This window comes from Miniopterus natalensis, chromosome 7, assembly GCF_054644295.1.
Source record: "Miniopterus natalensis isolate mMinNat1 chromosome 7, mMinNat1.hap1, whole genome shotgun sequence".
NCBI lineage: Eukaryota > Metazoa > Chordata > Mammalia > Chiroptera > Miniopteridae > Miniopterus > Miniopterus natalensis.
Window position 1 is genome coordinate 60,511,538 of NC_142087.1, and position 24,587 is coordinate 60,536,124.

The 24,587-nt window shown below is 49.8% G+C and overlaps 1 protein-coding gene across 3 annotated transcripts in view; it reads right to left on the reverse strand.

Annotated features, from left to right (window-relative positions):
* Positions 1-8,881: 8,881 nt before the first annotated feature.
* Positions 8,882-24,587, reverse strand: part of ST8SIA5 (ST8 alpha-N-acetyl-neuraminide alpha-2,8-sialyltransferase 5) — a 41,022-nt gene continuing 25,316 nt past the window's right edge. For all 3 annotated transcript variants that reach the window (XM_016225124.2, XM_016225123.2, XM_016225122.2), the window contains 5 exons: positions 18,467-18,553; positions 15,079-15,223; positions 11,304-11,416; positions 10,475-10,567; positions 8,882-9,350 (listed from right to left, as the gene is read on the reverse strand). In XM_016225124.2, coding sequence (XP_016080610.2) covers positions 8,882-9,350; positions 10,475-10,567; positions 11,304-11,416; positions 15,079-15,223; positions 18,467-18,553 — 907 coding nt within the window. The remainder of the gene's footprint in view (positions 9,351-10,474; positions 10,568-11,303; positions 11,417-15,078; positions 15,224-18,466; positions 18,554-24,587) is intronic.

The window sequence follows — 24,587 nt, forward strand, 5'->3', positions numbered from 1 at the left end:
CCCGCACTGCTCAGGCCTGTGGCCTTCGGTGACTGTCCAAGTTCATCTGCCTCCCTTTTCCCCCACCCAGAAGGGCCACCCCACGCTGCTGGCTCTGGATGTCCAGGGCTTGGGGTGTAGAGAGAAATGATACCAAACAAGCCCTTCCACAAAGATGTTGGGCAGGGCCTGAGGCCCGGGCCAGACTCCAGATCAGCCTGACAACCCTACAGGGAAAAAAGTAGAAGGGCCCCAGGAGCTCCAGCAGAACGCAGCCCCTCCCCTACCCCTTGGAAGCTTGGGCACAACACCAGAGCTCCATCACCAGCCCCGTGTGACCTGGGGCACGCCTCTGTCCTGCTTCTGGGCCTCAGTCAAGTAGGGATGCCACTATCTGCCGCACCCTCCTCTCAGGAAAACAGGGAGGCCCAGTGAGAAAAGGGATGGTGAAGGTGTTTAGGAAGCAGAAAGGTTCACCTATGGGAAAAAAATTCGTATTCTTCAATTCACAAATAAACACAGGCCTGAGTCACTGCAGAGTCAGTCCCCGCCCCAGCTGAGACCCTGATCCCCCCTCCCACGTGCAACAAGGATACACAGGTGGAAGCAGAGGTGCAGAAAGAGGTTGCCCTGGCCACAGCCATGGACCATGGACCACACTACGAGTTCCCCTTCAGGTGGGAAGGTGGGAAGGTGGGAAGGTGGGAAGGTGTGAGAGGCGGGTTTCCTGTCCTCTCCTTTTGCCCTGGGGGAGGGGTAGCAGGAGAGCATCGCCAATGTCAGAGGGAAAATATAAGTCCCACAGGTTTGCCCATTTCATTTACTCTGCACCACCAGATAATGAAACTGTTTCCGCCACTGGAACTACAAGATAATGGAGGACTAGGCTTTTAAGCACCAAGATTGCTCTGAATGTGTTTTAAGTGTTTGGGGATGGATATAATTATAAAGTGGAGAGGATACTTCTCTCCCTTCTCACCCGCAGTGAGCTGAAACGGTGTTTAAGGGTTTTTGTACCTCAGCTTGGCATGGACATCTCAGGGTGAACTGACCTGAAACGCTTAGCTGCTCTCGGGGTTATCATGACATATTTGCCTTCCACTAAACAGCCTCAGAGCACTTGGTATTTTCCAAGATACATAGTTTTGGTCTTTTCAATGCCATCACTACCAGGCTATTAGCTGTGCCTTCTGCTGTATCGAGCACCTGTTACCATTCTCTTAGTTTGCCTGATTATGCGAAGCCAGTACCAAGTTCACTAGAATTGAAGTGAAAATTAAAGCGGATGCCAAGAGGGCTTTGCTGTTAGCAAAATGTCTGGTCTTTGATACAGAGCTTTATAGCATTGGTTTCAGGGGCTCCAAGTTAATTTTCCTTCCCTGAGGCCCCGGCTCCCTGGGGGCTGAGTGAACCTGCTGGAGACGCAGTCCTGGGAGGTGAGGTTTGCTTGGACTTTGTTTCAATAAAATAGCGATCATTTCCTCTTCTAACAGGTCAAGATATTCAGGGTCTTGTAAAATATGTGGCTGAACGAGGAATTCTGAGCTGCCACAGGGATAAGTCCCACACTGCTGGGGGGCACCATGGGGGGGGGGGCTGCCTCCAGTTGGAGGGAGAAGAGATTGAGGCAGGAACCAGGTACTAACTAGCTGGTTTCAACTCGGAGCCTTTTCCTAGGGAAGGTGGGAAGGAGGGATGAGCATGATGCCAATGGGTGTGAACCCCAACCCATTTCTGCGGGATCCACGTTTCCTCATCACCACCTTCCATGTTTGTTTTCCATGATGGGGGTGGCAGAGCACAGGGCCGGCTTTGTCCCCAGTGGGCCAGGACACCCTCCCCTTGATTCTAATGTGCACACAGAGTTGAGAACCACAATTCTAGAGGAAATAAAACTTTTACCTCAAAGCTGAGCAAGTTATTTTGTTGAAGGAAATGAGTTACTTGGTTGCCAAGGGCACCATCCCCAATTGGAAAGAGCGATAGTCACTTGTTTCTGGCTTTTGTGCCAAGAGCTAAGTTGCTGTAGTATATATTTCTCTTTCTTTTTCTTTCTTTCTTTCTCCCTTTCTTTCTTAATGAAGAGGCTATGCAGGGGAAATATATAAAGGCAGAAAAGATGGGCAGGGCTGTTGCCTCTCAGAACACTGGCTGGCCCGACAGCTGAGCCCAGCTGGCAAAGCAAGACCAGGTCTGCTCTGACCCTCAGCAAAAGTGCCAAAGTGCCAGAAGCCAGGAACCAACCAAGGACAATTGCCCCAGGCAAAAACAAAATCAGAATTCTGTTATAGGGACACTGGAAGCAGTTCACATCATTTGAGACATACCCAAGTGATTCTATATGAAACAAGCCAGTTGCAAAAAGACAGATACTGTATGATCCCGCTTATATGAAATACCTAGAGGGGTCAGATCCACAGTGACAGAAAGCAGAATGGTGGTTCCCAGGGGCTTGGGGTGGGGGAAATGGGGACGTATCTTTTAATAAGTGCAGAGTTTTAGTTTTAAGATGAAAAGCGCTCTGGAAACTGGATGCACAACAATATGAATCTACTGAACTGCACACTTAAAAATGGTTAATTTTTAAGATGGTTAATTTATGTTATGTGTGTTTTAGCACACTTAAAAATGAAAAAAATAAAAAGTTTTGATAGTGTCAAGGCCAAAACAGATTTTGTAAATGTTACAGATTCCTGAGCAGTTAATTTTTGTTGCTAGTTTAACAGCAGGCTATAGATTATGTTTTTGTTTCTAGAAAACACAGAAGTTGGGCTGTGTGCCAGATTCTTGTATGCACTCTTTTCTCACTCAGACTCCAGTCTGAATCTCAAACCACACATCAGCCCTCACCTGGCAGCAGCCACTGAACCACAGGCGATATGGAGCGTGGTTTTCTAGCTGTTGTGGCACCAGGACCACCTAGGATGTCACACAAGCTGATTCCCTGGCATCGCCCCACCTCCCTAGGCTCTGAGTACAGGGGTGGGGGTCAGCACCACCCAGGGGATTCCATACAGGTGATCTACAGGCCACCCTTTGAAGTACACACTGCTTTATCAGCATGCCTTATAAGATGTGATCCACCTCCATACGCTGGCCAGGTTTGGCCAGGCCTCCAAACAACAGAAGGCACACCCCAGCCATCGGCACACCCCTAGATTGGCCTTGCCTGACCCTGAACCCCTAGCAGCCTCCTTGAGGAGGGGTGGCCTGGTTTCAGGGAGAAACCAGGATGTGTGCTGAACTCAGAGCAGCACCATCCCCTGCCCGCCAAGGAAAGAGCCCCAAGCTCCTGGCTGTCACTGGGCCTCTGGAGCAGATATTTTGCAAAGCTCAGCTCATCTGTTTCTCAGCCAATAAATAACACATTTTCCACTCATTTTGGTGTCACTATTGATAAATCCCTTATTACCAGCCTGCACCTCAGCACAGCGATACAAGATCCTGACAAATCTATATGGTTTTGAGGAGGGAAGAAAAAGGAAAAAGGGAGAAAAAAATGTCTTTCCCTCTTTAGAACTAGAGAAAGAGGGTTGGTTAGCAGGCAAGAGGCAGATAAGCAAGATTATAATGGAAACAAAGAGGGTAGCAGAGACTGGGTGGTGGAGCCCACAAGCCACCACAACACAGACCGTCCGCTTCTGGGCCCCAAGCTCCTGAGGACAGTTGGGGGCATCTACACAGCTCAGTGCTTCCCACATAGATGGTACTAGGCAAAAAAAAAAATCAGGGACTCTCTTAAGCTGACAATTTCACAGGGTGTTACTCAGTTTTCAACAGGGTCTCCTGGACCCTGGAGCCCATTAGGTCACCAGAGACCCGTTGCTGTAGTAAACACCTGGCTCTGTGCCGGGCTGGGGGCACCCAGGCGAGCCAGGTTAGGCAGCTTCCACTGGGGAAAGGACACAGCTCCAGCCAAGGACACAAGATGCCCATGCCATGCGCTACAGGATGTCCTAACAGAAGTCAGTGATGGTTGGGGCAGAAGCACAGAGGGAAAGATGCAAGGACCGCAACCTCACATCATCTGCAAAAGTGACAGAGTAAAGGGGAGGAGAGAGGGAGGGAGGGTGTGGGGCCAATCCAAGCATTTCCAACAGCTGTACCAAGGCCCAGCACCTGGAGGAGTATGGGACTGGGGTGGGGAGATGACAGGAGGGTCTCTGGGAAGTGAGTGAACCAGCCTGGAACACACCTTGCAGTCTGGGTGAGGAATCTGGGCTATATGGTACAGGCAGGCAATGGACTCCATCAGAAGGTAATTCTTTGGAAGCAGAAGATCAGTCAGAAGGGCCTGAGCTTAGGGTAGAAGGCAGGCAAGTAGGGAATAAATTCAAGGAATATTTATGAGTCAGAATTGGCTTGATTTGCAGAACAAAGAGACACAGAAGGTGAAGAAGGAAGAGCAAAGGGTGACCCAGGTTTGGGACTGAGTGGCCAGGGCTGCGGTAGGGCCATTCACCAAGGGACAACTGGCGAAGGGAGGAGGCTGAGGGAACCTGTGCTCACTGGGTGTCTAGTCTGTGCCAGGCACTGTGCTAGGCATCATGCAACACTATTTCACTTAACGCTTGCCATGGCTGGTGAAGCTGATGACCTGGCCTTGTTCATCTGAGCTTCCAGGGGCTTCTGCAGCTCCTCGGACCTCACCCAGCTAGTAAGTGGCAGGCGGTGAGGTGGGATCCAGGTTGTCCTTTTAACTGTACCAGTTGGGGAGATGTTGAGGTTTGAGATGCCATGCAGGTACACACATTCAGGAGGCCACGGTGAGCATGTTTCTGATGCTCGGACAGAGGACCAGCCTGCAGGGAAGGGGTTTAAGATGCAAGGACAGAAGAGACATGAGGCTGTAAATAGATGAGATTTCTGAAGGAACGTTCCCACAAAGAGAAGAGAACCCTGAGGTAGCTTCACAGAAGATGAATCCACAGAGGGGCCTGAGTAGGAGCATTTAGGGAGACAGGAGGCAAGTTGGGAGCAGGGGAGTGGTTTGTGAGGAAACAGAGGAGAAAACTCAAAGACCAGAGGCTACTCCTGTCTCATGTCACATGGATGTCAAGGATGAGACCTGAGAAGTATCCACTGCTTTGGCAATTACCATCTTTCTCCTGCCGACCTTCGGAATTCAGGATTTACTCAGGCATGTCGTTGTCCTCCTCTCTTGATAACTGTCCCCAAGCCCGGATATGGTAGCACTCACTCAGCACAGCTCTCATGGGTGCCTGCAGAATTCCTGGTTCAGTGTTTGGACCCAGCCACTGGACTGCGACCTCCAGGAGGGCAGGGGCTGTTCTGTTCATCACTATTATAGTTCCCCAGCACCTGGCACAATGCCCAGCACGAAATGAGTGCTCAATAAATACTGGTTGAGCGCCTGGCTGAAGCCAGTTCTGTGCTCGCCCTCAACTGTCAGAAAGCACTGCCCCTGCCTCCTCCCCATGCTCAGCAAAGTCAAGGTCGATGGGCTCCCTGCAGCCCCAGGTGACAAGCGGGCAGAGTTGCCGTGGCAGCACTGCTGACTGGTCTCAGAGGCCGCATCTGACCTGGAGCCACCTTCCTTTTTGCTTTGCTAAGCACCAAGTCATTTACTTGTTTTTGCTGCCTTTCAACCCTGGGGCAGTGGATTTAGCACAAAGGAAGATGTGATTTTGTTTTGTTTGTGGAGCATCAATTTCCTCTAAATAAGAATTAAACTGGTAGTCTAGACCGCAGGGTGGGATAGTGACAGGGATGCAAGGAATACGGTGGGGGCTTCTGAGTCAATGCCCAGGTCGCTCTGAGCCTTTGAAAATGTTTTTCCTACAAACACTGGCTGTAGGAGAAAGAGTGCAGGCTGGAAGTCAGGAGATGGGGTGAATCCCAGTTGAGGCACTAGCTGGCCATGTGGCCTTGAGCAAGTCACTCACCATGTTACCATTTAATGTGTACTCTTCCTGGGCATCTCTGATCACCTGCAAAATGTGGAGATGGTCTCAGCTCCCTTCCAGTGCCAGAGGGAAGGTTGGGGGAGGGGAGCACCTACAAGCAGAAACTGTCTTCCAGACCCATGACAGCCTCCCAGAGCATCTGTCCCTAGAGCAGGAACCAGTACATGCAGTGACACCTCAATCAGGATCCTTCTTGTTCCAGCCCTGGTGACACTGGCTGGGAAGCAGCTAAGACAGAGGTTTGGGGCACGGACTTGGGGGTTCTACAGACCTGAGTGCAGTTTTCTCCATTGGGTCCCTGACCATGGGCAAGTCACAGAATCGCTCTGAGCCTCAGTCTCCTCACCTTTCCAATGGGAATCTTCTTACCTAAGGGAGTCCTGTAATGACTACAGGAGATAATGCAAAGAAAGTAACCAGTCTTGGGCCTGAGACAGAATGAGAGCACAGTAAATCTTAGCTATTACAATCATAAATATTTATGGCTTAGACCTATACATCATGAATGCCTCAAAAAAATTAGAGATTATAGAGACACTAGAGATCTAAGCCTCTAGTTTTAGATGAGGAAACTGAGAACCTAAGGGAGAGAAAGACACTTGCTGTAAGACCTACAGGCAGAAATAGAACATGAGCCATGAAGCCCAGCTCCTACATGGAGTGAATCTTCATGCTTCACACCCAGCTCCTACAGGGGCCCTGGCTGGACAGACACCAGCCCACTACACCCTTGGTGCAAGAACCCTGGTTGGTGTGTGACTCTCCCAGGATCTAGCTCCCAAACTGCCCCAACTAGAGCATGCTTCTGGTTGAGGGTCTGTCCACAGCAGGCACTCGGTAGAGCCCCAGGCATGACTTGACCTTGTTCACCTCCCCACTCTGGGCCTGTTTCCTTAAGTAGGATATTATGATCTTTAAGAACCTTCCAGTTCTGACATTTCACAGTTCAAGAACTGGGCTCAATTAACCACAAACAAGTGGCTGGAAACCTCAGTTAACCAGAATCTTCCCCAGAAGCTCCTTCCTTGGGAGACATAGGCAGAACCTAAGAAAGCATGGCCAAGCCCTGCCCTTGTGCAGTTTTCCCCTGTTTACCAAGGACTTGGGCCTACCTTGCCTCCTTGGCTACTTCCCTGCCGTGCAGAAAAGCAGGCTGGGGCTCAGAGCAGCCTGAAGCTTTTTCCCAGTCAGGACCAGAGCTCAGAACAAAGGTGGAACAGCATTGTGCACGGAGCACCTGCTCTATAACAACCCACCAACATGAAGCACAAGCCAAGATGAAGAAAGCTCTGGAGGCCCGGGACAGCACCTGCACTCTCCTCTGTCTCTCGCTGTCTGGGCCTGTTGCTGTGCCTGTAAAATGAAGCATCAGATGAAAGGTCCTGCTCCTTGCTGTGCTCTCACAGTTCCTCCTCCTCCTCAGAGCACCCAGCATGTGGGGCTGAAATTTGCTCACGGTCTACCCTCTAGCCCTAGAAGCCAGAGATACCACAGGATTGGAGATACTGCAGGTTTGGTTCCAGACCACCACAATAAAAGTAAGTCCTAATCTTTTTGCTGGTGGAGGGTCTTGCCTGCAACTTGCAAAAAACGCAACATCTGTGAAGTGCAATAAAACTAGATGTGTCCATATTTGTCATCACGCCCAAGCCCAACCCCAGATTAAAGCAGAACAGACTGTGGACATGTTTACAGGAGGGAGGGAAGAAAGGAAGGAGGGAAAGAGGGAAGGAGGAAAGAAGGGAGGACGGGAGGAAGGGGGCTGAAGTCCCCCCAGTACTAACAGTCTATGATCCCACAAAGCTAAGTTCTAAGGCAATTTACCAACGGTGTCTATCAGGCACGGCAGCATTATGGTGGAAACATCAAGGGGGAAGCAAAGGGAATGAATTTTAGATATGAAATGGCATGTTGACCCCTTTCAGCCTAGACACAGCTGACTTCCCAAAGCCCAGGCCCTGTGGGCCCATGTGTGTGAAGGCTGCCAGGCTGTGCTGTGTGGGAAGACTCGCCTGTGCAGTAGACCCTTCAGTGATGCTGGTGTCAGAGGTCATGACGTGCTTCTGGCCGCTAAGCTCACCAGTTACTTGGCTCACCCAGAGCTTTACAGTTCCTGTTCAGGGGCTCAATATAGCAGGGATCTGCAGGATTCAGGAACATGAAGAGGAAAGGATCTTATAAATAACTTCTGGTTAAAACAGAGCTGAAAATAAGGAGCCAGGAGAGGAAGCAAATCACTGAGCACTTATGAGTCAATAACATTGGTTTGAAAACCTTAGTGCAAATGGCTGGTCTGGTTTATTTCCTTCTCATCAAAAGATCAAATGCAGGATTGAACCTGGAGGCACCGAGACTGTGTGTGCATCTGAAGATATGTTTGAAACAGTGCAGCTCTCCTCAGCCGAGGGTGTCTCTGCAAAGATCCTAACACGCAGGCCTTGCATAAGCATCACTTAAGGGACTCAGTCAGTTGGTGTAGCCCTAGCTGATGAGTCTCTGGACCTCTCTGTCTTCACAGGAAGGTCTGGTGGCTGGGTTGGCCTCTAAGCTCTGAGATTCTAGACAGCAAATCAGGACTGAGAGTTGGAATAAAACTCAGGAACCCAAAAGTCTGAATTAAATCTTGCCCGTGCTCACACGTTCCCGTCTCCAGTCTCCCTCTTTTCCATTCTCCACAGGGCCTTCCTTTAGCTGTGACAAGGCCGCTACACTTTGTGCTCTTCTTTCTTGGATGCTAAAATTGAATGGAAATGTGCTTTATTCGCTTGCAGAGGCACAGGGCCCGGACTGAGGCCCAGGACGCCTGGCACAGAGCTGAGTCGGCCCCAAACCCACAAGTCCCAAGCATGAAGCTGAACTACTGAAGGAGGGACAGCCTTTCAGCCGGACCTTTCCACTGACTGCCCTGCCTGGCGCGGGAGGGAAAGGAAGAGCAAGGTTCTGGGGTCGGGGCGCGCCAGGCAGCCGGCGTGCCTTCAGCAGCAGCTGCAGGTGCCCGTGTGCACGCGGAGGACACCGCGGCTGTGCAGGTGCAGGAAGTTGAAAATCTCGGAGGGCATGGCGTGAAAGCCCGGGCGGGGCTTGACGTTGTCATAATAGTGGTGAGTGATGTAGAGGCCCGAGGGGTTCATGGGGAAGGCCCAGAAGCCGAACAGGTGCACCTCCTCGCAGAGCTCCAGCGCCGCCGTGGCCAGGATGAGGCCGGTGCTGACGCGCTTGGCGCGCACGCCCAGGCTGAGCCAGTAGCGCGACACGTTGACCAGGTACTGCGGGTGGAAGTAGTAGACGGCCTGCGGCGACTGGAAGTCGTCCAGCACGTACTTGACGCGGATCGACACGTCGGTGTTGCGCGTGTTGTAGAAGGCGGGCAGCAGCAGCGACGCGTTCTCGTACACCTGCAGCACGCGGTAGAAGGGCCGCCGCCACTTCTCCAGCCTGTGGAACCTGGGCGGGGTGCAGGGGAGCGGGTGGGCCTCCCGCGCCCAGAGCCCGGGCCCTGGCTGCCTGACCCCCGCACCCTGGTTCACGGGCCATCCCCGCCTCTTTTCATCTCAGTCACCTCAGCAGATGAACGTCTAGCCGTCCCTGGGGACGGTTATATTTTTGTGAGTGGGTGCAGGAGAGGAGAGTCTGGACCCAAAGGGAGAAATAGCCAGTGTGCGGCTGCAAGGGGAGGGCAATGCTTACCTCAGGTGGCTGAGGCTGGCCCGGTGGGCTCAGCGGGAAATGGCGAGGGGGTGCAGGCTTTCCCTAGAGCTCCCCGGGCCTTCCCCTGTACTGTCTTCCCTAAGATCCCCAGTGACTAGCAAACCAGCTGCCTGTCCTCTCTTCCCCCAGCCCCCACCCCCACCCCCCAGCCGCTCACTCATCTTCCCTTTACATTTAACAGCCCTCGGGTTGGCTCATCTCATTCGTGTCTAATGCTCCTTCACTTTGCTAACTGGCTGTGGTCCTGGGCCTCTGACCTGCTTTAACAACTCTCCCTCCTCCTACCCTTCATCTGAGCTGGATGGCGTGACTATGCCGGGGTTGGAGTTTTAATACCTTAACTCCCTCCCCCGAGGCCTCCCAGACAGACAGATCCCAGGAGGAAACCAGGTGGGGGTTGAGATCTTTGCAGGAGGCTTCTCCCCAGTGGTGCCTGGACACACTGCCTAGGGAGCCGCCCTCTCCCATCACACACTGGAAGCTCTCTGACCCATCACTAGGTGAAGACAGTCTAGGCCAGCGCTGTCCAAAAGAGATAGAATGCAGGCCGCATATATAATTTTAAATGTTCTAGTAAGCACATTTAAGTAAGTAGAAAAATGGGTGCAATTAATTTTTATAATATATTTTATTTAAGTTGATGTACTCAAAATGCTATCATTTCAACATCGAATCAATACAAAAATTTCATGAGATAGGGACCATCCTCTTTTTTATATTACATCTTCGAAATCGGGTGTGTATTTTATACTTACAAATGGCACATCTCAATCTAGTCTGGCCCCATTTCAGTGCCGAGTTGCCACAAGACTAATGGCTACCATATTGGACAGCACAGGTCTAGAAAGAAGGCCACTGACCTCTCTGTGATGATGCTGGGGTTCACAGTGACCACATCTGTCTTCACTCCCACATCCACGGTGTACTTCTCTGAGATGGGGGGTAGGTTGCACCTGTAGAAGAGATGAGGCAGCCCAACGGCATGTGGCCAGTCTTTCCCGATGACGTGGGCCAGGGCAGGGGGAAGGAAGGGGTGAGGATCACATGAGAGAACGATGCGGAGGCAGCCAGCTGGCTGGAATCTTTGTGGCCTGGGCATGGAGGGGCCACTTCAACCACTTCCCCCACCAATAGCCCAATTACTGTGACTCTACAACCTGTGAGGGCCCACGCAGCCTCAACCCAAGTCTCTGCTTTAAGCTCTTATTTTCAACCCATCTTCTTTATCCAGGCTAAAGACGTAAGTGAGGATCCCCAGAGATAAGAAGGGGTTCTACCTAAGGAAGAAGAAATACAAGGACCAGTCTCTAGCTCAGGAAAAGCCAGGGTGAGGTTCACACTGGTGCCAGCTACAAGGCTACCCCGGTTCTAAGCACTGCCATGGAAGACTAGAACCCAACCAGATCTGCACAGGACTCCAATGAGTCCTCAGTAGCTTCACATCTGTTGTCATTTGCTTCCATTATGCAGATGTGGAGACTGAGGACCTGAGACATTCCATAATGTGCCCAAAGGGTCAGCACTGGAGAGGAGAAGGGACGGCCCAGAGCATGAGGGTCTGCAGGGTAGAGAGTAGGGCATTAATCATGTGAAGGGCAGCTTTGAGGAGTGGGGCACCACAAGGGAAGGGCACAAGGGGGGGGCTGTGGGGGCAGAAGTGGCAGGTGCAGACCAGGGTGGTTCTTTTACCTGAAGACAAAGTCGGCGCTATTGATCTCCCTCCCGCAGCGGCTGTTCTTTAGGATGCCTCCGTTGCCCACCACTGCACACTTCTTAAACTGGGACCGGTAGTAGGGCATGTCCTGGGGAGACAGGGTCACAGCTTTCACCAGGTGCTCTCACCTCCATACCCACGTCCACCTCTGCTCCTCATGGCCCTGTGAGTCAGCCTTGTAGGGAACATTGGAGAAAAGTGGTTATTCCACTTTGAAGATGAGAAAAGAGGTCAAAAGATTTGTTCTCAGTTCCACAGGCAATTACAAATGAGCTGGGCCCGGAAGCCAGGTCTCCACAGCCTTTTCCAGTAAGCCCCGGGTTGCTCTAGGTTTCCAGAGCGAAGAGAGGACAGCTTATGGCTAGCCCTGCTTGCCTTTGGTTTTCGCCATGTTTGGAAGCTCGGCGTTTTATGACTGTTAGTATACATATTTTAATGATGAATGAAGATGTTCTGGGGATGATGGCAGCAGAAATGAGTGCAGGGCCACCCTGGGGCCAAGCCCTAAACCTCACCCCTTTCAGCTCAGGGCAAGGTGCAGAGCCTCTCTCTGCTCCATGAGGAGGACACAGGCCTGGGACAGAAAGGTCATATAGACTGGGATAGATGCCAGGACTTGGCAGCAACAGGGACAAGACACTGGGGGTGAGCAAGCAAGGCCACGTCAGGGGACCAGTAAGAGGCTGGGACACCCAGAATCTCTACAAAGAAAGAGCTCTGAGCACAGGGGAGCCTAGGACTTACCCTGAGTAATGGTGACATTCACCAGAGCACTGGGAGTGAGCTTCTCAGAGAGCTTTGAACTTGGCACACCTCTATGGGGAGGGGTTACCTTTGTCTGGGTACTGGCTGCCCACAAAGTCTCCCTGGGCGTGCTTTTCAAGGGACCACAGGCCAATTGGGAGGAAAAAGCAAATACTGGCCTGAGACTTGGGACACCTGCTTTTGCACGTTCCCATTTGAGGTCACAATTCCTTCGTGGGCTACCTGAGGCAGATGTCATTAGGCAGGCATAGGGCAGGAGCACAGACCTGTAGTTAAGGGTAGGGTGACCAAACATCCCAGCTTCCCAGGACTGGTGCACTTTGCCTGGGATGTAGGACTTACATTTGGTCAAACTGGGGAAGTCTGGGCAAACCAGAATTGGGCCCCCTAGTCATAAGCCCCAAGTTCAATCTTGGTTTTGCCCCATAATGAGGTGAGGGAACCATGGACAAGATTTCTGAGTTCTCAGTGATTTGGTTTTGTAAATTTTATAAAATTTGTTATAAATTAAAGTGTTGCAATTTGTGAAATTAGGATGATAATGTGTGTTTCAGGCAACTGTTTCTCACCTTGGACCTGACATGCCTTATTATTGGGCTGACTGGTGCACTGCAGCATCTCCGGTCTCACCCCACTAGCTGCCAAAAGTACTCCACAGTTATGACAACCAAAAATGTCTCCAGGCATGGCCAAATATCCCTAGACCATCCCTCAGTGGAGAACCACTGGTGTCAGTGAAAGGCCTGCCCAGTGCAGTGCTCAGCACAGAGGGGTCTCAGCAAGGGAACCAGGTTGTTATTATTGGATGGCCCCGAAGGTCCCTTCCATGTCTGACACCAGGAGGCTGCTGGGCAGCTGTCCTCCCAGCACATACCAGCTGGCCCGCCCTGCAGGAGAGTGGCCCCGTCAGCATCTTGGGCTTCCGTTGGGACTAACTTCCAGGCGGGCATCATGGAAAATCACACTACAACAGGATCATCGGAAATGGGCTAAGCCTAAAGGAGATGGGGCAGCGTCTATGGGAGACTCTCCTTCCTCGTGGCCCATTTTCCCTGGAGAGACAGGGCCAGGGGGCGAAGATGGGAAAACAAAGGTGTCTCATGACCAGTGGGGGAAACTGCACTGTTTGAGTTTTATCAGAGAAACAGAAACACCAAGTCATCTTTGGAGAGACCATAAAAGGCTTTTTATGTGTTTCCCAAACTTCTGTAAATCAAAAACTACCTGGGTGTGGGGACTTTCTGAAAATATGAGTTCCTGGGCTCCTTCCCAGAACCAGGTAACAAGAATCTTCAGAGTAGGAGTAGGAGACTGAGAAACTCTATTTTTTACAAACCCAAAGAGATACACACTTTTGGGGAAGTTCGGGAAAGATTTCTGTGTCTCACACTCTAGTTCAGGGGGTCTCAAATGACGGCCCCACAGAATACATTTGACCTACCACCTACCTCTGCATAGCCTGAGACCTAAAAATGGATTTCATATTTTGTAATAGTTGGAGAAAAATCTAAAGAAAAATATTTTGTGACATGTAAAAATTATATAAACATATTTCAGCGTTTAAGAGGAACTGAAGTGTATTGGAGCACAGCCACACTCATTTGTTTACTCATGTCTCAGGATGCTTTGTGCAAGAACGACAAAGGTGAGTAGTTGTGACAGAGACCATATGGCCTGCAGAGCCTAAAATATTTACTTTGTGGCCCTTTCCAAAGAATAGTTGGCAAGCCCTTCTCTAATTCCCTGGGCCTCAGCAGTCCATGCCCATGGCCTTCCTTGGACCCATATGTCATAACCGAGCTGTGTGTCACCCACTGGCATTACCTATGTGCGATGCAAGTTCACCTGCTGTCAACCTCATGTGTCCAGGCCTTGCAAGACCCACCTGGTCAGGATGGCTCTCACCCCCTCGTTGTCCAGCACTGTGATGTAAGAGAGTACATGTGACACCTCCAACTTCCCCCCAGTGCCCCTACAATGCCCAGTCTTACCAGACACTCCACTGAGAGTAACAGAATGCCCAGAAACCCTGGGCCTTGTTTCATTAGCACTCTCCTGAGAAACCAGGCAGCCCAGGCCCTCAGATGTCATCCAGAAAGATCTGAACACACCCCCAATCAGCATTTCTACAAACTGGACTCACAAAGTCATGCCCTGAGCCCAGAACTCTCCAGGGGGTGGTAGTAAACATGTCCCATGGAACCTTCCTCTTCTTTTGGTGGTAACCATGAGAATCAGCTGAAAATACAAGCTCAGGGGCCCCTTCCCTGAGAGTCTGATGCAGCAATCAGGCCAGAAGTGAGTTCATCGCCCTAAGCTTCAGTGATCTGAGCAGTTCACTCTCAGGGATCACTCACTCTGTGGTCCCCATGACCAGGGAGCCACTGTGCTAGCCCTGGATGAACGGCTACCTCCAGATCTCTTGTGTATGAATTGAAAAAATAAATGCCTATCTTCTTTACATCTCTGATATTTTAGAGTTTCTGTTATAAGCAGCCAAACCTATTCCTAGTCCAAACCCCAGTGTTACAGATGGGCAGACTGAGGCTTTGAAAAACAAAACAACCACCTAAGGTCATCCAACACCGGACCACTCTTTCAGTGCCTTGCTTTGTATTGGTTGGTGATTTCTCGTGCACACACAACATCTGCGTGGATGTTTTTGCTCTTGTGCCTTCCTTGGGTGGGGAACAAATGCTACCATTCTCCCAGATATCTTCCAGGTGTCCTCTACAAGCAATACAACAACGAAAATTTTACAACCACTTTCTTGCCAAAAGTCACCCAAAAGTTCACTGTGCCAGACAGAACCCCCAGGAGCCCCAGAAGGCATTCTACTGAGCCTAAGAGAATGACTAACCAGGACCGGGACAACTGGGCGCACAGGGCACAGCAGAGCAGTGCCAAACCACACAGGCATGGCCACAGAGCCCAGGCTGGGTCAGCTCCATTGCGCCACCCAGACCGCCCCGCCCAAAGCAGCACCTTGGGAAACATGCGAAAGATCTCCTGGTTGATGTGGTAGATGCCGCTGGTGTCCACCTCATACTTGAGCTTTGTCCCCAGGGGAGTGTTCTTCTGGGTGGTGAAGAGGAAGGAGGGGGCGTTGCAGCACCTGGACAGGGTGGACCTGTGGGCAGGAGACACACAGGACAGACTGATGACACGGGACAGAGCAGAGCCTCCCGAGGAACAGAGGCCCCTCGGGGAGACTAGGGAGCTCGATTTTCTCCCACGCACCCCTTCCCACCCACACCTCTGCCCATGCTGTCCCCTCCCCTTTCCATACTCCTCCCAGCGCCTGGGCCAGGTGTGAGCCAGGTTTCTCTCTGTCGCCTTGTCCCCACTGCCTGCCCTGGCCTCCAGAGTCCCACCCACCTCATAGTCTGCCAACCCCCTCCCCATTTGAATAAAAGCCCCTTGATGGCAGGGACCCTGCCTCTCCGGATCCTGCATATCAGTCACACAGGTGTTTTGACAACCAGATGCCTGCCAATTGCAGGACAAATCATTCCTCATCTGGGCTTTCATCAGGATCCACTAAGCACTCTGCTACTTCCCGGACACAGGCTAATGGAAATGGAAAAGGAGCCCCAGTGGAAACCCAGCAATGCAGAGCTCTTCCTTAGGCTCCTGGCCCCAATATCAGGCTCCAGACAAGGCGTGTTCCCTGTATGACGGGGTCAAAAAGCCAAGATACACACTGTCGACAGAAATGTGCTATTTCACTCATTTAGAAACTGGTTTAGGAATAGGGGAGGGTCAGAAATTTGGGATGGTGGGTCATTCAGGATGACTTCCTGCAGAAAACAGAATCTGGTTGCCAAAACCAGTTTTCAAGAGTTCATGATTTAATTTAAAAAAAAGAAAAAAAAAGAACCATGTGGTTTTCACTCACAAAAACGCTCAAATATGAGCTCCCAGAAGGGTGAACACTGAGATGAGGCAAGCAGGCTTAAACAAACACCCTCTAAGGGGGCATGTGGCTGATGAGACCAGCTTGGGAGTCAGCCAGCCAGAGAAGCCTGGTTTTTCTCTGTTCTGCGGCTGGCATCCCACCAGCAGTGCATTCTCCCAGGCCTGCTGGCAAGGCCTGGTGATGAGGTCAGATCCTGGGCACATCCTGCTCCCCCTGCCCTGGCTGCAGAGGGGCTGGGCTTGACAAAGGATACAAATTGCTGTCCACTCATACTGGGGACTTTGGGCCCACGAGGACACACTGTCTCCTAAAACAGCAGCAGTGGGTTGAGGTCACCCTGGCCTTCCTCTCCTGACTCTGACTCTGGCTCTAGGCACAGTCACATCCGGTGTCCAGGTGGCCACGGGAGGAATGGAACACTTTCCCCACGGAGCCTGGATGGTGACCATTAAAACAGGAGGAGTTTTCTGAAAAGTTCACACCCAAGGCCCTGGATGGAAACTTGGCTTGCCAACCTGGTGTCTAAAAGCCTGGGTTCTAGTTTCTGCTCTGCCCCCACCAGCTGTGGGGTTTGGGCAGGTCTCTTCCCCTCACTGGGCCTCAGTTTCCTTATCTGTGGAATACAGAGCTGGCTCTTCTGACCCTCTGAAATTCTGTGACTCCAAGTTGCCAAAGCCAGGAAAGTTATACAAGTAGTTTTTTATGACTTTATCTCTTGCAAGGATTTCACAGGGGAGCTCAGCTGGCTACTGGTTATGGAGAACATTCTTTCCAATGGAAGGTGGGGTTTCAGAATGTAACTGAGGTGTCCCCAAGGAAAGGCCAGAAGCCTGGCCACGCAAGGGTCACGGGTCAGCTTGACAAACCAGCATCTGACCTGTTTATCTTTGTTGGTCTGTAAACTTGATCTTGTCAGCCCACTGGAGAGTACCCCACTGTAGGAGACTGACATACTAACCAAACTCCCAAGTGCCTGATATATAAACCAGTACGCCAATGTGTCTGCTTTGTAGGCGATGGGGTGAGGGAAGGCCTTGGTAAAGGATTCCTTTCCTGTAGCTGGAATGCTCATGCCCGTCTTCTAGCACAGCCTCTCCACCCCGCCCCACTTCACTGCACAGGTTCCTGTAAACCTGAATTGAGAATCTCTTTATTGGTCCATGAGCTTGTAATAAGAGCAAAGGGTAGTGATGACTGGCCTTGAAGGTTTTTCCTTTTAGAGCATGGTCAGACCTGATGTCACCTCTCTTTCCCACACCTGAAACTAGTCCCTCACCCCCACCCCAGAAGGGTCTGAGTTTTCTGAGAGTCTCTCCCCTGGAAACTGCTGGCTAATCCCTGCCAAAGGGCCCTTCTCTCTGTTTTTCTCCTGCCACAGTGTCTTCCTGCTGCTTATTATTATTAATTTCTTTCCTTATACTGTGAATCCCACTGATGAGGCTTCCGTCCACTCTCAGCCTGGACAGCACCTGCTGCATCTCCCTGACCTCGTCCTGCGACTCCCTCAGTGCCCTCAGGCCTCACCCACCCAAGGGGGGGGCAGCATCTGCCTGTGCAGTCCCCACAGCAACTCTTCTTTCGAAGGGGTGGATTTGGGACAGCACTTGCAGCCCAGACCTTGGACCTGCTCCCCTTCTTCCTATATTTGACTCAAGTTCACGTTCTACTTCTACGATAGGCAGGTCTTTGCAAACTACTGTCAGGCCTTAGCTGGGTTCCACAGTCTCACAGAGGCCTCTGGCTCCATGAGCTTGTAATCCAATTTATACACACATTGCCACGATCCTATCAATTCTATTTAATAAGTCCTACCTGCACTAAAGTAATACCATAAACTCACAGATTTTCAAGGTGGAAAGGATCCCTATAGTTAACCATTAATCAAAAAGAGTGGACTTCACTAGTTACTTAGCTCTCAAAGACTGGAGTACTTGAAGATACAACTCTTATCTCTCTGGGAGCTTACAATCTGTCAATTTTGGTTAGAGAGCAGTGAGGAAATAATCTACAGCAGCACTCAAACATCTAGTATAGGCTGTCAGAGCCCAAGAGCTCAGAGGAGGGGCTGCTGGGTTGGAGCACCTGCCCCAGGAGTGAGGAGGGAGACAGGGTGAGGTCATGGAAGGTCCTTAATGTGCCTTAATGCATAAGCCTGCTGGAGACCTCCTGCAAATCCCTTTGCCTTTATGAGTCTCAGTGAGCCTCAGCTTTATTGGAGACAACACCACTGACCTTGCAGGGATGCTGCAGGGGTGACAATGTGGAGGACAACACCCACCAGGTGCCCATCTCAGCCTGGGTGCTGAGTCAGAACCTCCCCATTGCCCAGACTCCCAAGCCCGGTCAGCGCCAGCTCCAGGGAGATGCCCTGGGACTGGGCCTTGCAGGACAAAGAGGATCTGCAAAGATGGTAAGAAGAAAACCCCCAGGAAAGGACAGACGAGTCATAGGTACTTGAACTGGTTGGCTTCGGAGATGTTCATTGCCCATTTGCACATCTGCAGGCTCCTCCACCTGTCGAACAGCTCCGACTGCTTCACCCTTGGGGTGTGGAAGACAAAAGAGTCCATGAGGGGAGAGGGACTGGGGAGGGAGATGGGACAGGGTGGAGTGGGTCATTGGGGAGAAAAAGGGACATCTGTAATATTTTAAACAAAAATAAAATTAAAAAAAAAAAAAAGAGTCCATGAAAGGGCCAGCCTGGACCAAGTGTTGTCATTCCCAAGCATGCTCCCTTCCTGCTCCCCCATCTGCCAAATCCTGGGCTGGTCCTTTGTATTAACTATTATTTTCTGTATTCTTGATGCTCTGGCGTTGGTGGGGGGGGGGAGGGGGTTGCTGATTCCTGGAGATGGCAAACAATTCTCCTGCAAACACGCCTTTCATATGCACACCAACCAATCCAGAGCCCAAACCCACAACCACCTCCTTCATCAACCCAACTGCTAGCTCACTGCCCTAATCATTCCAGGGCCAGGTACTGGACCACTAGAGGCAGTCCCTATGCTGCAGAGCCCACCCAAATTATTCAAACTAGCCAATCCTAAACCTGTCCACCCCACCTTGCCCATTCCTTCCTGTGAGAACCACATGAAGGCTCCAACCCAGATTTCCCCTCACCCCTCTGCCTCCTACCAAGCCTGGTGCTTCCCCATGTAGCCCTGGATGGCCGGCTGTGCCTCCTGTTTCTAGGGGTCTGAGAGTATAAGGACTTCTTCCTTCGCAATATCATTTCCCTGACTGTGTGTCTTACCATATCTGATTGAAACAAATCCAGGGGACATTTTAAAATATTCCTCCTCAAGTGCCCACCCCCAAGAACCTGCCCAGACGTCCCAAGAACATGTCTATAAAGGGTGAGAGACTGCTTCCCCAAGGGAATGTCTGTACATCACTCACACCATGCTTAGCACACAGTAGGGCTCATGACAGGGCATGCCCTTTTCTTTCTCCTTCCCAAGGGCAGATCACAATTTCCAGATGACACAAAGGAAGGGATGAGAAGCCTGAGAAGTGTTGCTTTTGTCTGAACAACCATCTGCAAGGCTTACACTCCTTAGTTTTTAAACATCTCAGCCAGTAATACCCTAAGGTGCTCTCAGGAAAAGGAATGTCTAAATCATGTGGGATTCTCCCTTTGACTGAAACCAGCAAAAAACATTAGATCATGGCACCCTTTTTCCACTGCATCAGACGGGAGTTTCTTAGGAACACTGAGAAATGCTGCATAGATCCTTAGTTCTTTAAAGCAGAGCCATGACTTACCTCTCCTCACCACCTACACTCTCCCTCTCAGGGCCTGCATCCTGCAGCTGTTCAGGGTCACTTGGCTGTGGACCAGTTCGGAAGCTGGCTGGTCTTGGGCGTGGTACAGAGGGCAGCTCTATAAAGGTCATTCTGGTTTGCGTAAGAATGGGGAAGTGACCTGCCCCCAGGAGCTGGGCCTTATCAAAAAAACTACTGTAACCATGGTTCTTACTCTGGAGTCCACAGAAGGGCTTAAGGGAACCCATGAGCCCTCTGAATCATAGGCACAATCTCATGTCTAGCCACCGCTGTGCACATCTCAAGGAGAAATTGAAGCTTTCATCAGCTTCCCAAAGCCGTCCATGATTCAAAAAAAAGGGCAAATACTCGCTTAACCGTAAGATTAAAAAAACAGACAACCCAGCCGGGCGTGGCTCAGCAGTTGAGCGGCAACCTAGGATCCAGGAGATCAGGATTCGATTCCCGGTCAGGGCACATGCCCTGTTGCGAGCTTGATCAATGACTCTCTCATCATTGATGTTTCTATCTCTCTCTCTCCCTCTCCTTTCCTCTCTCTGAAATCAATAAAGATATATTTTTTTAAAACAACAACAACAAAAAAAAAACCTAACAGGTTCATTCCACAGAGCTGTTTCCCTGTGTTTAATTGCAGGGAGATATATGTTGTTCCCAAACAGGGCAAGCCTCAGCTACAGAGGGGACACATGTCAGGTGGGGGAGGGGTGATTGCAGGAAAAGTCATGTAGGTTGGCAACAAAGTACATGAATTTGGGAAGCCGAGGCAGACTTGGGCTTCAGACCCAGTTCAAACACCTCCTAACTATGGGACCTGCTTGGCAGCTTTAAAGAGATGGAAGCAGCCCCTCCTCTCATCTTGACCCTTCCTTCTGGCTTTCCCAAGCCTCCCACAGCAGCTCTCATCTCTCAAGCTCAAGTGACATCAGAAGAGAAGTGTCATTACACAGTGGTATCCTCGCTCATACACTGCTTCCCTCCCCTACTTCCAGCAACCCACAGGCCCTAGAGCAGCCCCTACACTGCCAGTGCCTCACAGAAACACAGCTGTGGCGACACTGCAGGCTGGGGGCCCAAGTTCAACTGTTACCACTGTCTGAGTCCCATTCTCCGTGCCTCCAAAGCTCTCGTCTCACTCTGGACCAAGGTTGGGGCCTGAACACCCTGAATCCTGGCTCCATCCCCAACTTGCAATGTGACCTCGGATGAATCATTTAATCCCTCTGAGACTTAGATGCTTTATCTGTAAGATGGATACAATAACCTCTGCCCTGCCCAACTCCAAGGCTGTCAGGAAGATTAAATGAGAAAATAGTTGTAAAAATATTTTCTAAGTTGCTTTACAGATGCACAGATCATCTTTAAAGATGAAGGGTTGATCCCAGATATCACTAACATTCCAGAAGAATAAAAAACATATAAGCCTACCAGATAAATAGAATAATGGGATGGGTCTCAGTGAAGCAGGGATCTCAACAAGTGTGCGGAAGGAGAAGGGGTGACCTAAGGAGGAATGGCACAGCCCAGAGATAGAGCTGATATGCACAGAAAATTTTAAAGGTGGGTGGAGGGCTGGGAAGGGACATGGTGTTAAAATGAGGATCAGTTGTGAGTCCATATCCAGAACTATCAAGCCCACCCCCACAGCAGCCAAACATTTAATGTCAAGCAAAGGGGGGAAGAGGGAATGAATCAGATCATCAGTTCCTGCTTTTTAAAAAAATTATCATTCCCAGTGAAAAGATCTGGATGTTCTCACAGCAAAAGGGCCAGCAACAATCTTAACACCTACCCTCAATGAAAGCCTGTTCTCAGTCTCAGGGTAATATCAGCTTTGTATCATTTAAATATGAACAGATAACCAAGGGTCACCTGGGCATCCTGAAGGAAACAGACCAAGATAAACCATCAGATAAAATGATCACAGAGAATTTATTAAGAAATTCAAAACATTAATTTGAAAAAATATATGCAGCCCTCTGTTCACTGCAGCATTATTTACAACAGCCAAGATATGGAAGCAGCCTATGTGTCCATCCACAGATAAATGCATAAAGAAGATGCGGTACATATACACAATGGGCACTACTCAGCCATAAGAAAGAATGACGTCTTACCATTTGTGACATGAATGGATATTATGCTAAGTGAAACAAGTCAGACAGACAAAGAAAAATACCATATGATTTCACTTATATGTGGAATTTAAAAACCAAAATAAATGAACAAACAAAACAGAAACAAACTTATAGATACAGAGAACAAACTGGTGGTCCACAGATGGGGGGGGGGTTGGGAGGATGGGTGAAAAGGTGAAAGGGATTAAGAAGTACAAATTGTCAGTTTTTAAAATAGTCATGGGGATATAAAGTACAGCTTGGGGAATATACTCAGTTACATTGTAATAACTATGTAAGAAATCATATGGGTGTCATAATTATGTCAGATAGGTACTAGACTTATTGGGGTGATCACTTCATAAGGTATGTATATGCCTAATCACTATGTTGTACACCTGAAACTAATATAATGCTGTATGTCAACTGCAATTGAAAAATAAATTTAAAAAAATAAAATATTTGATTTTTTTGGTATGTTATAATTATGGGTATTATTTTTTCTATTTATGTTTTCATTATTTTTTTATACTCTTTTTTGCCATAAATTTCTTCAAAATAAAAGCATGTATATCTAATTAAACTATTTCATATTAATTACTGTATGTGCCTACACACAAAAGTAAATAAAACAAAATAAGAATATTAGTTAAAAACACACAGAAAGAACTATTGGAGGAATGAAATAGAACTTAAAAATATTCCAACTAGTGTCCCCAGAGATACTCAAGAAGCCATGACGTCCTTAAAATAAGAACAGACTGCGCTCTGAGAACGAAAAAAGAGCTCTTGGGGGGAAAATGTTCATTAGATGAACCAGAAGATAAAGTCAAGAAATTTTCTCAGAAAGCAGAAGCAAAGGGCAAAGAGATAGCAAGAGATGAGATTAAAATACATGAGTGCTGGAGGAACGACTAAGAACATCCAGCACACAGCTCTTAGATGTACTAAAAAGAGGAAACAGGAAAGTAAGGAGGAGGAACTGTGAAGAAATCTAAGAGAACATTCAAGTGTTTGCACATGAGCCCCAGCTTAAGAGGTGCCAACGGGTGTGCATCCCAGGCACACCATCGGGACATTTCAGAACTGTCATGATCTGAAAAGACAGGTCACCTCCCAAGGAACAACTAGGATCACGCTCCTATGGCCCTGGAGGCTGGCAGACGACAGAGAAGGGCTTCGGCAGCGCTCTGGGTGGGGAACAACTTCCACCGAAAATACCAACCCCACCAAACCAACTCTCAGGCATAAGGAAGAATGAAGTCATTTAGACACAGGGGGACTCCAAAGTTTACCTCCCACCCATCATTTTGGGGGGTTTGCTTAAAGAAGGGTGGAAGCACAATGAAGGGTTAAACCAAGAGAGAAGCAGCTATTTGCTCTAAGCCCCGGTGACACCGACCTAAGGAGGCAGAGAAGGGCGTCCGGGAGAGATGGCCTGTGACCTGTCGGGAGGGCAGCCTCTTGGGTTGAAGCCGGAGGGGGAAGGGAAACCCGAGGGGGTGCCTGGCTGATGGAGAGGGAGGGGTGGGAAACGGCTGAACGGAGAGGAGAGTTCAAGGGGGAAATGATTAGAAGCTTCCGGAAAAGGGGGGGAGGGGATGTACAGAAAGGAAATGGAATCACTACTGTCTGATCTTCAACTTTTAGAGTCAACCTATAAAGAAAACCCCCCACCCCAAAAAGGTTTGCTGCGGTTACAAATAGAATGTACACGTTACCAGGCCAGACACTTTTAAGGTAAACTCATGGATAACTGAAGGCAGAGGCTGCAACTAAAAAGTCAGGGTAACTTTAATAGCCTCATCTCGCAAAGCACAGGATCCACGGACACTGTCAATATTTAGTAGAATAAGAAACAGGTTACTTAGGCAATCTATAGAAGAACTAAAAATAGCAATAGCCCTCAACCAGGAAAAGTGGGGAGGGGTTGGGTGTGGGGTAAGGGAGCTGAAGCACCCACCGAAGCAGGACGTCAGGGGACAGCAAACAGGGTAAGTCAGGGGACGGCAGCATGCACGTGGTGCTGAGAGGTATGGAGGAATTACCAGCAGAAACGGCCCAGCGTTGGAAGGAGCAGGGCTGGGGGGGAGGGTGTGGGGCAGGGACTGTCACTTTTTATTATTATTTTATAAGCTTTTGTATTCTACTTGATTTTTCTAGCCATGTGCTAGAGATGGTAACACTAAGGAGATGATCATGGTCGCTCTCCTGTCTCAGTGAGGGTCCCCGCCCCAGAAAGCCCGGGAAGGTGTGGCAAGACAGGCTGGCAGGGGAACACAGGCAGCAGCTGATTTAAAAATAAATCGGCTCTAGAATGACTAAATTCAAACATCAATATTTTTTACATGTACAGGGACAATGCATTTTCATAACAAATCATCACAGCGCAATTCCTCACGCATCTGACATTGTCAGGGAACGAGGCCTTGTCCGTGTGGGAATTTCCCGGCTGACTGCCTTTCACCACTGACAGGAGCAACGTTGGATGGGACTCGCTCCCAGACGAGTCGCACACACCCCGTCTCCTCAGACAGAACGCCAGCTGACATTCGTGTGCCCGCCGGAAGGGCCTCGAGCGCATCCATCCAGACCCTTCCATTCATAGATGATGATTTAACCTTTTCTGATGACTCAGTCTCCACCATAAGCCATGCTCACGGCTCTGGGCTGGA